General features: G+C 36.0%; 1 protein-coding gene across 4 annotated transcripts; it reads left to right on the top strand.

Moving 5' to 3' along the window:
• The first annotated feature begins 2,092 nt into the window (after positions 1-2,092).
• Positions 2,093-11,472, top strand: thpo (thrombopoietin). 4 transcript variants are annotated; one of them, XM_067362943.1, is made up of 6 exons: positions 2,094-2,291; positions 4,770-4,900; positions 5,362-5,448; positions 5,561-5,725; positions 8,533-8,629; positions 8,730-11,472. In XM_067362943.1, the coding sequence occupies exons 1-6, from the start codon at positions 2,237-2,239 to the stop codon at positions 8,747-8,749; spliced, it is 555 nt and encodes a 184-aa protein (XP_067219044.1). In that variant the 5' UTR covers positions 2,094-2,236; the 3' UTR covers positions 8,750-11,472. The 4 variants fall into 4 exon arrangements, with proteins under 4 accessions (XP_067219043.1, XP_067219044.1, XP_067219042.1 ...); XM_067362944.1 differs by adding an exon at positions 2,833-2,909 and having other exon boundaries at positions 2,161-2,291; positions 8,533-11,472; XM_067362942.1 differs by having other exon boundaries at positions 2,093-2,291; positions 8,536-11,472.
• The last annotated feature ends 734 nt before the right edge of the window (positions 11,473-12,206 follow it).

Genomic DNA, 12,206 nt, shown 5'->3' with positions numbered 1-12,206 from the left:
ATGGTATTTTGACAGACTGTGTAGTTTTAAAGACAAGTAAATGCTTTTTCATTCACTAAGTGTAGGATGTGTCTGTATCTATGATTGTGCGGGTTCAGTCACTGGTTTAGTTAGCGCGTTGACTCCACTTCTGTCCCTATTACCCGTCATTAAGGCCATGGAATTGCGCATTTGTCTTCACCAGTGCGTTGTGCTGATGGCATTTTGGCAGAATGTTAAGTTTTAAAGACAAGTAAATGCTTGTTCATTCACTATCCTATGTATCTTCTATGTATTTATGTGTGTATGCGGGTTCTGTCACTGGTATAGCGGGTTGACTCCTCTTCTGTCCCCGTTACCCATCACCAATGCCATGGAATTGCGCATTTGTGTTATGCTGATGGTATTCTGACAGAATCTTAGGTTTTAAAGACAAGTAAATGCTTGTTCATTCACTAACCCTGTGTCTCAATCAGCTTCCTAGCTCAGGTCGTGAATCAGTATATAATGAAAGTGAATGTGGCTGATACCCTGATCAGTGCCCTGACTACTGAACTAGGAAGCTGATTGAGACACATGCTAAGTGTATGTATCTATGTATGTGCTATCTATGCAGATTCTGTCACTGGTTTAGTCATTAATGCATGGAATTGCGCATTTGTCTTCTTCACCAGTGCTTTGTGCTGATGGTATTTTGACAGAATGTTAGGTTTTAAAGACAAGTAAATGCTTGTTCATTCACTATCGTATGTATGTATCTATGTATGCATCTATGTATCTATCTTTTCCACATATAGGCCCATGTGTGGTGTTGTAATCATTATCAATGCCATTCAAAGCTTGTCGTGATCACAGCGACTCCAAGGCTCGCAGACAAGGCTTTTTGCCCTATCCTGATTTTTCACAGCTGTGACTTGTGGGCTGCTGCAGGGTGACTGAGCGCAAGATTGTTTCGGCAGTGAGAAAGAGAGAGGGTGGTGAGATCCTCTAATTTCAGTGTGCTCTAATGTTCAGAGCAAACACTCTGCCATATTTAAACATATCACCATTCTAGATCAGTGTTCTGATTTGCAGCAAATAAACAGTGAATGCACTATGATCTTCTTATGTTTACAACAATTTGCCAAATTCAAAGACAACAGGTGTGTTGCTAGGAAGATATAGGCTTCTGCACACACATCTGTGCAAGCATTATACTATAGGCAAACACGTGACAGTTGATGTGCTTAGACTGAAAAATGTGAATTGAAATTACAGTTGAAGCTTGTCTTAAGTGGTGTGTGTGTGTAATCTGGCAAAGAGATATGTAGGCTTGGAGCTGAATAAAACAAATATTTATGATAACTCACAAAGGGACAGAGACACCAGCAGGCTGGTCATGAAAGTAGGCCGTCTGAGCACACTCATTCAGCTCTGCTGATTCATACACACACCTGCTTTCTTTTAGCCCTGAGCAATTAAATATACAGAGCTCCCTATATGTTTGTATCATTATAGGCTGTTACCATCTAAATAGGTAGACTGTCACTGACAATATATTTTGTTACCATCTATCTTGTCACACTATTTTATTGATTAAGGCTACATAAAATACACTTGATTATATTATTTTTTATTTAAATAATTTAATAGCGGATATCAGTATGGTAGATATCAATATGGTAGATTCAATATAAACACAGGTTGTGACGTTCTTTGATTTTACTTGCAAAAATGCACAGTTCAGTTTTGTGGGTTTAGGCCTATAGACTACAGTGGAATCTTTGGGCTATACATTCAATAAATATTTAATAGAACAATAAATGAAGTATAAATAAAAATATAGAGTAAAATATGTGTGGATATGTATGAATAGTGGAGGAATACATACAAAAATATGTCCTACTGAATGTGGCAATCCTGAAAGCAATGGGGTTGATCAAGTAATAAAATATTAACCTGAACTAAACTATGTGGGCACTTTGTGTTTGTTCAGCCTAACTTGTTCTCTCCAAAACTCTTGTTACTTGTTTATCTATTTAGAATTGTATCAGTATCCACTACAACCTCACTTTTATCTTGGCTTCATTGTAATGTGACTCACTGAAGGGACGTCAGGGCATGTTCAGAGACGAGATAAAAAACGTCCCAGCCGGGAAAGGAATATTTAGAAAAAGTCAGAAAGTGAGGGGGCGATGCACATGATAGTGAATGTAGTGGAGAAGCGCACGTCTCGGTTGGTGTTTTTGCGTTATTTCTTCAGAAAAGACGCTCTCCAATGGAAAGCAACGCGACTGAAGATCTTATGTTTTTACAGGGCATGGATTTAAGTAGTAAGTAGGCTATGCATGAATGGTGTCTTCATTGTAACGAACTTATCAATGCAGACTCAACGCTTCTGAAACTCTCTCTCTCACTCTGTATGACTTTACCTTTGCGCAGTTATTTTGAAAAAGCTGTTAAATTTGAGTTTTTTTGTAAAGTCATTATGTAACAGATTAGTAGTAGGTAGCCTACAGTAGGCTACAAAAAATGTAAAGGACAATGTGCGGACAAATAGGCCTATTTTACATAAATGACCAGCTGATTGAATTATCTTGCACAGCTACTTGGCAAATTAATGCATGGACATGAAATATTTGATTTATGTAATTTAGATTATATTAAAAGCTGCGCTAAAAATAACGCAGAAAATGTTGCAACAAGATAAACACGTCTACTATGTTGATTTATTGTTAGCTAGCATATTTAGCTAGAGTGTAACACGACTTTTGCACCTGTTCCGATGTTTTCGACAATAAATACTGAGTTTTTTCATTACACTTGTCAACTGTTTTGAGTCACAAGATGACTGTTCTATTTTGCAATGAGAAGAGGAGACCGACCTCACCGTGATGATATGAAAGCAAAGACTATAGAATAACAGTCTTAAAGTCCCCTGAAATCAAAATGTAAGTTTTTTAGCTTTTAGTATGAATATGTTAGCCTTAATGTTATGAATAAGCTGGTGTGTTCCAAATCAGTGGCAAAATTAGCATTTAAGAGATATAGGCATTCAAAACGTACAGTCTCTCACTTCCGCTAAAATGGATCACGGATTTATATGACATCACATCGCACTTCAGCTTCTCATCAAATCTTCTGTCCAATCAAATGCTCTCTAGAAGTCCCGCCCCCTCCTACACTATCAACAGACACTGAAATCGGTCATTTATTCACACATTTACTAGTTTCTGCATGGTGAATGGCACATAGTGCACTATATAGAGAATAGGGAACGATTCAGACAGTGTAAATATGCTTTCCATTGACGCGAATGAAGCAAGCACGGTGCTATGGCCCAGAGACATGAGAGCACAGAGCGGATCATATCAGCGAAAGGTATCTGACCCATTTAAATTCTGCACAGAATGCTGTATAAGTGATATAGAGGAGATTAGGAGGATAAACGGTTAGATACTAAAAGGACACAGATGTTTTACTGAGTTTAACAGCTCTGGTCAAGCTGTGATATAAACGAAACACTATTGGCTATTTGAAAAAAAAAGGGGCGGGGCTGTTCGATATATCGCCCTGTCTTCCTGTTCCAGTTGAAATTACGTCAACACATTGAATAATGCTGCCCGTTCCAAGACACTTCAGTGGGCCTTTAAAGGGATTTTGGTGAAAGCCAGAATGTTGCCATGGGCAACGGTTACACATTAGTATTATCAAAGACTAGATCATAGCTTTAGATATACAAAGACGGTGTACTTATATTAGGCCTACTATGAATGGGAGAAAGTGCAACGCACAATATGGTGGGATATGGTGGGATAATTCCTTCCTTCTAAGTTAAAAAGCCAATTGCCAATTGGTAAAGTCATTGCGTCACTGCAGCTTCAGTGTTCTGAGACACATAGGACAGCATATGCACGTTGGCTGGTTAAGCCTGAAAAATGCAGTTTTGTTTTGTGTCATGATTTGAGCATTTAGAAACATAATTTATGAGACCGCTGTTGTCACATTTCACTGGTGATGTCAAATATGAAATTTAATCGTAAACAGCTTTGAAGAATTTGATGTTTCCCCATTAAAGATAGGAGCTGCACTTGCATGACTGAAATAGCTGCTTGAGGGGTGTGACTTGGCTGAAAGGGACTTTGGTGTTATCCACCTTTTTTGCAATACGGATTCATTATTCGCTATCCGCCTTATTTTTCAGGCAAGAGCAATTTGTCATTTTAATGTGTCAGATTTCCGGTGTCATTCACATCCTGAAGGAATGAAATCTGTTGAAATAGCACCTAGCACGCTGATATGAAGCATACGTGTATTCTCAGAGTGGTGCTAAACGCTACTGGCCAATCAAATTGGCGGGATGGTATAAGTTTGTCAAGAAGCATAATGAGCTGTTCCATTTCATAGGTTCACTCAACGCTGCTAGTTTGTACAACTAATAATAACTGAAAGCGGATGATACTGGAAGCCTTGCACATTCAAATTAAAAATGTCCGCCACCGCTTTTACATTAAAAATAACATGAGAGTGCAACAGTTGGGTTCTAAAGTGAAAAAGTTGTTGTGCACTGTTGCACTCTAAAGAAAAATATTTGACAGTTTAGTGCTGTGACCAATCAGAATTGAGTAATCCAGAGAGTTGTTTCATGTTGTACCTTCTGATTTAAGAAACTTATAATTTAATAATGTTTATTCATGTAAAGTGATATTGAATATTGCAAATTTGTGATCTACTAATGTAATTCATTATTTTAGTTCCCAGAGTTACATAATACAGACAAACATTTTCTCATTAGATTGGTTGTCTTATAGGAGTTCTGGTAGTAGTCTTCAGCATGGTTGCCTCTGAACTGTCTAGCGTTCAAACTAGACCAATTGACTTTGTGTGCAACAGCGAGGCCAGAAGAATGATGAACAAAGTGAAGGACTTACAAGAGGAAATGGTAAGACTGTGGCATCTACTCCAGATCTACACCTTACACCATAATAATATTCTGTGGCTCTTACACCATAAGGATAACATTACAAGGACAGTGGAGCCATTCAAATTTCTTGTCCAAACAATGGACTTTGCTGACTTTCCATTCCAAAATGAGCCTATGTTGTGTGCTAAAATCAAATAACATTCAATTTAATTAGGTTATATAAAGTCATTTGAATACTTCTTCATTAATAGGATGTTTGCATGCTACACTTCACTTGACAGATATCTGTCAGTTTACCTATTTGCATGTTAACTGTCTCGCTTGCTTCACTGCTGTCATCCTCTGTCTTGGCGTCATCCGTTATCTTATTGACTTGACTCTGTGTTTGTTTGACAGTTTGCCAGTCTGACTCTTCAGCATCTACTTGTCTATCCACCGGTGAGACATTTGATAGGATGTGCTTTTCACCCCTTTTACAGAAAGTCTGCGATGCTGTAGATGCTCTACCCTCTTCTATTCAATTACAATGCGTCGGCATTCACAAACCAACCTGGGAGAGAAAATCAGTGAGTTGTTCAATGCAGCCCACTCCCACACACTCCCTCCATTACAGCATCAACCCACTCATGCTGCTCTCGGGCACACACTCTTTGAGACACCTGCATATTTGTGTTCCAGGTGCATGAGTGGAGGGCTGAGATCCTGCTGTCTTTGGGGACTCTAGCGCAGGATGTGCGGTCTGCCAGGACACTCAGCCAACCTGGCTGTAGACTCAATCTGCTAGAGCGCTTGGAACGCAGTATCAACAACTACCTGCATGTAGTCAGACTACTCCACATTGAGGTGAGGATGACCAAATCAACCTTGTGCTGAAGCGCAGATAGATATTGGCGCAGAGACAAATGGCATGCAGACAGATTGCGAGCCTCTTGAGGAATTCACTCACATAGGAATCAACTTGCAGAATAAACAATGAAGGCACAGGATTTACTACAACATCAGACCTAATAAAAATAAATAAATATAAAAATATTGTATACTGTACCCATCATTTTATAATATTTAGTAAATATTACAAAAGTTCAGCATGCAAGCAAGATATATATATATATATATATATATATATATATATATATATATATATATATATATATATATATATATATATATATTGCTTGCATGCTGAACTTTTGTTGTTATATATATTGGCGCAGAGACAAATGGCATGCAGACAGATTGCGAGCCTCTTGATGAATTCACTCACATAGGAATCAACTTGCAGAATAAACAATGAAGGCACAGGATTTACTACAACATCTGACCTAATAAAAATAAATAAATATAAAAATATTGTATACTGTACCCATCATTTTATAATATTTAGTAAATATGCAAGCATGCAAGCAATATATATATATATATATATATATATATATATATATATATATATATATATATATATATATATATATTGCCGCAGAGACAAATGGCATGCAGACAGAGTGCGAGCCTCTTGAGGAATTCACTCACATAGGAATCAACTTGTAGAATAAACAATGATATCTAACTGGGTGATCTGTTTACTTACTTTTCAATTAGTCTTCCCATTGATGCCATTATTTGTTCATTCAAACTGACGCGCGGAACGCGCACGTAAACAAGAGGCGGGATTTACGGCACAAACCAATCATATCCAATCATAACCAATTACATCCAATCATAGTGCGATGGAGACATTGCCTCCTCTCACGTGACTTTCCCCCATTAATTCTCAATTACCCCCCACAAAACCCACCGCACGCTGGGGGTCTAATGGTTTTCTATGGTTTTATATGAGAGCAAAGGGAGGCATGGCTGCTGTAACTTTATCTGCGGGTGTCGCTGTTGACTTGCGCTCTTTTTAATGTCATAATTTGTAATATTTGTGTTGTTTTATATGTAATATGGATTATTTTGTCATCCTGTTTTTCCTGAGGAGGCACTGCCTCCCTTGCCTCCTCGGAGGAAAAGCCCATGATTTAAATTGATTCAATTAATGCAGTATCTGTTTTTCCATCATAATTTGCTAGCGATACATTATATGATCACGCTCTTATTCACGCAAATGCTTTTAAACCATTCATGTGCCTCAATACAAACAAGAACGCGCTGTCTGTGAATGTTATGTCTGTGTGACACACACACACCTCCTGCGCACATAAAGTTGTCCGCCAGTGTGGAGTTTTCTTTCACACTTGAATTTCAACACAGAATTATGCCAAAATGTCAATTTTTCGGTCTTAAATAACATCTTAAATGAACTTAAGTGAGAAAATGAGATGCGCGTCAGATCCGCGTCATGTTCGGCAGTGGCAGCTCTTAAAGTGACAGCAGCCTAATAAACCAGTTGCTGTGATGTCTGTCATTAATGTTAATCAAAGAACAAAGGTAACAGAGAAAATTTTAGTTTTAATAAGAATTAATCTATATTAAATTTATAATTTATGCAGTGAAGACTGTAAAGTGTTTGATAACTTTATGTAATTACTGAAGGCTATATTTCCTACCTGCCAGATAGGGAGGAAGGCCACAGTACATTTTTATTTTCTAAAGCCTAATAAATGTTGAAATTGATAGCTTTTACTTATACTGTAATGTTGAATGTATATAATTAATGTTTTAAAAAAATCAATTTAATAGAGACATCAGTACCAGTATTAGTGTCAGTGATGCTGGCCTTCATTCATAAGAAGATTATTTAAAATATACTGTCTTTAAGTTGTTTCTACTTAAGAGAGTAAATGTGAAATTATTACAATTTAAAAATAATAAAATCTCCAATGTTTTCACAGTTAATTACAAAAAATATGTGATTTTTTTTAATCAACTGGCAGCACTAATACACACACACACACACACACACACACACACACATATATATATATATATATATATATATATATATATATATATATACACACACATATACATACATTAGTGCTGTATATTTATAGTATATTAAAATGATTGATTTCTAATTAGTTCATTAATTTAATAAATTATAAAATGAAATGAAAGTGAAATAAAGATAAATATTATAGAATAAAATAAAGACAAAAACTACGACCTGTTAGTTGTACTTTAATATTACTTAAAAAAAGTAAAAGTGATTGAATGGAAAAAAGATGTGAATATTTGAATGTGGCTGTGAAAGCAAGTAGTTCTCAAGGAAAATATCCTGCCTTCCCGGAATCTTTGTTGATCCGTCACGTCATCTTGGTCACTTTGACACCGGGTGAAGTCTGCCTTCCTTCCCCAGGAAAGAAGGGGAGATAGCGACACATACTTGACCCGTGAGAAGGATGGGAACATGGTGCTCTCTGAAGTGCATTACAGCCATGCCCTACTGATAAAATATACATACCATCACTTCTAGATTAAAGAACATACTGTGGGGGGGAGGGGGGTAGATGTTTGCTGGACTGTAGTTTTGCTATTATCTGATGTATTTGCAAAATATAACTATCCTACTTGCGAAAATCAAAGCTGGTGTTTTCATTGCTCTCACTGATGACCCGCCATCTTCCAAAGTCCTTTCTGCTCTTCCCTCTTCAACATACTATGACTATTTTTAGCTTGAACACCATTTTCTTTATCTTTGTCTCATCCAGCAGGGGGAGCAAGTAGTGCCCCAGGCAGAGAGATGTCTGGGCCAGCCCTCTAAGGATTTGGGTTTGGTGTTGAAGAACTTTGGGAGACTTCTCACAGGCAAGTTGGAGTGGCTCATTGCTGAGATGGCAAAAGGATGCTAGACTGAAAAACTGACTTCTAATTTCGGCCTTTCTTCAACCTTGCGTAATGGGACCAGATAGGCCCAATCCATTTTAACGATGGTCCACCTTCAAGACAAGGGAGGGCCATGCACTTTGCCGGAGACCACAGAAGAGAAAGTACATGATACGTAAACGACAAGACTCTGCCATCTACTGGATCATAGCTGAACTGACTCACCTGTTGACATGCACCCACTAGAATTTTTAAAACATACAAACTGTTCTGAACTGAAAACTGGTGAGTCCTAAATGTTTTTATAACACAGATTATATTTATTTATTTTATAGGTTGCATTAAAGTTGAATTAACTCTACATGGTGTGATAGCACATGGAAGACAACCTGAAGACAATAAAAAGGGCAGAATGTATGACTTTACCTTTACACTCCAAGTTATAATTATGGGATATTTTTGCATATCATATATTTTGTATACAAATAGTATTTACAATATTTTATTAAAAAAAGGAAAAAATATCATTTATACAATATTTTTATTAAATTGAAACACTGATGCATTAAAACAAAACAGTATAAATAAACAGTGCACAATGTGAAAATACGTAATATTTAAATCACTAAATATATTCTCTTTTTAATATATGATGTCTTCTTTTGTAATGTCTTTTGTAGCTGTTAAATGTACATATCTAAATATTTAAATATAATTTCATTTAATTTGTTGTGTGGATTATAGTGTTTCATCTAAACACTGACCTCGAACATCAGCTACGTTTTTAATGTATGCTCTATCCAGGCAGTTTTAACTAAAGTGGATTTAATTGTGGAAGACATATACACTGCCATTCTAAAGTTTTGGGTCAGTAAGATTTTTTAAAGAAGCTATTACTTTTCATCCAGCAAGTCAAAATTGACAGTAAAGACATTATATTATGACATTACAAAAGATTTCTATTACAAATAAAAGCTGTTGTTTTGAACTTGAACTATTCAAAGAATCCTGAAAAATGTATCACAGTTTATAAATAAAATTGAGGAGCACATCTGTTTTCAACACTGATGATAATAAGAAATGTTTCTTGAGCAGCAAATCAGCATATTATAATGCTTTCTGATAGAGTTGTCAAAAGTACCGACTTTGGTACCAAGTCAGTACTGAAATTTTTAAAAATGTTAGGCTTTGAGCGCTGGTGAGTGGATTCGTAAACACCCCTGATAGGCCATTTTGTTCACACGCCAATCATTGAAGCTAATCACAGACATGTCTGATGAGCGCGTGAACACAATGGCCAATCAGAGGTGTTTACGAATCCACACAACAGCGCTCAAAGCATTACATTTTTAAAATTTCAATACTTTCATTTTTAAAAAAGTCAGTACTTTTGACAACTCTACTTTCTGAAGGATCATGTGACACTGAAGATTGGAGTAATGATGCTAAAAATGAAGCTTTGCATCACAGAAATAAATCATATTTTTAAAAACTATATTAAAAAAGAAATTAGTTAAATTGTAACCATTTCAAAATATTACTGTTTTTACTGTATTGTTTTGAGAAAAATCTCTCCATCTGGACAGTAGCAGCACACATCTAAAGAGGAAAAACAAATCTCAGCATTGTTTGAATTTTTACCTTTGTTTGTTATAGCATTGGGATCTAATTTTGCTGAATATGCACTTAGCAGCCTTGGTCAGGTTCAGATGCATCTGATGACAATGATTGTAGGTACTGTAGGTCTTTCTATGAGAACTCAAATGAGATGGTCCTCACTGCAGAACACAAGATCCAGGGGGCAGGGTTGGATCTAGATCCAACTCCTCCCACTTTACATATCCCTAAACTTACCCATCTCCACCCCCTGGATCTGGTTACCCTTAACCTACCTGTCTCCGCCCCCTGGATCTCGAGTGTTCTGCAGTGAGGGGCTACTGAAGCTGGGAGTTGCATGTGTCTCAAGAACCGAAGCTCTCTGACTCTTGCATAATATTTTTTTATTTCTTATGTATATGTTGTAATTATTTTATGATTATTTGATTTCCTTTTCTATGTAAAGCACTTTGAATTACCGAAATGTGCTATATAAATAAATGTGCCTTTCCTTACACCATGTATGAGATGAATAATTACTAAACACTGCCGATGTGAAGCTGTGAATACTGTCTTCATCATAACCATGTGACCTTCACTAATTATTGATTCTGGAAGTCTGGACATCATATTTCAATCCTGGGAGACTTTGGCCATTAATAATGTTTATTAATGTTTGTTCATGCAGTGCAGGTACTTTTTAGTCCTTTGACCTAAATTTTTTTACTTGAATTCCCCCCTGATATTTTAAGCTGATATTTCAATAATTTTAATAATGCATTTGCATGTTCACGGTTCTCTGATGCCAGTTAATGGTCATATTGACAAGTAGGTAAACAAATAATGTATCTCGATTTTTACTGTTCAAGTGTTTTATTTGGACTGTTTTTATTTTTGAATTATTTATTCATTTTTATGATTTCATTAATTATTAGCTTTTCATCAACTCATGAACCTTCTGCAGCACTTTCACAAACTCAGGTTTGGGAAACCCTGTAATGTTTAATGCATTTCATGATCTACAGAAGTGGCCAAAAGTGATGTCTGGAAAATTGATAGCTTCGCCCTTAATTCACAGATTATTACAATTTTTAAAAAGATTTTGTAAGCATATTGTGTAGTTGTGCTTGGAGTCAATTTGTAATAACGCAATGAAACATGCCAAATTTTGTAGACATCTTTTTTTCCTAGGTTGTCATAGAAAAAATGAATAATAGTAATAAAGAAAAAGAAAAAAAAAAACGAATGAAATATTATTAACTGATTATGATGCATGCTTTTCCCATTGTATAATAGGACCTGTAGATACAGATAGTCAGCCTTTTTTGCATCATTTTTTTTTTCTTTTTCAGATAAACACATTAACCAAGTAATCTAAACAGTAATCAAAAAGTAGTCAGGGTATATTTGTGTATTCCAATACAATTATATATATATATATATATATAATTAATAATAACTGAACTATATAATAATAAACTATATATATACTTTCAAATGTAGTAACATAATAAGGTAATGTAACCTTATAAATATGTGCTGAACATGATGTATTTGATAAATGCCATCTCTGCATCTGTCAGTGTTGTATTCATGCTGCTTTTCCTTCTGCTCATCCTCTTCTTCAGTCCCACTAGCAGCTGGAGCTACATCTCTAAGGCTTTTTCATCAAGTATATAGGCATTTACCTCCAACACTTAATCAGAGTGTTGAACATGGCTCTTGAAAGCCTGCTTATATGAAGGCAAACTTTGTTTGCTTGCGTTCATTTTTAAAGGGAAACTGGGAACTGAATAATTATGTAGATTAATATCATTTTAATTGCTGTTTTCATTTTGAGACTAAGAGACCAAGTTCTTATTTTAATATTGAAGCTCTTGTGAATCAGTTGACTCCTGACATTTATGTCTGGGAGGCTATTAGTAATACAACCCACCTCTATGCAGTTTAGTTTAGGGCATTG

This window comes from Chanodichthys erythropterus, chromosome 16 (assembly GCF_024489055.1).
Source record: "Chanodichthys erythropterus isolate Z2021 chromosome 16, ASM2448905v1, whole genome shotgun sequence".
Taxonomy (NCBI): Eukaryota; Metazoa; Chordata; class Actinopteri; order Cypriniformes; family Xenocyprididae; genus Chanodichthys; species Chanodichthys erythropterus.
The sequence above is the reverse complement of the archived record's forward strand: the minus strand, read 5'-3'. Positions and strand labels throughout refer to the sequence as shown.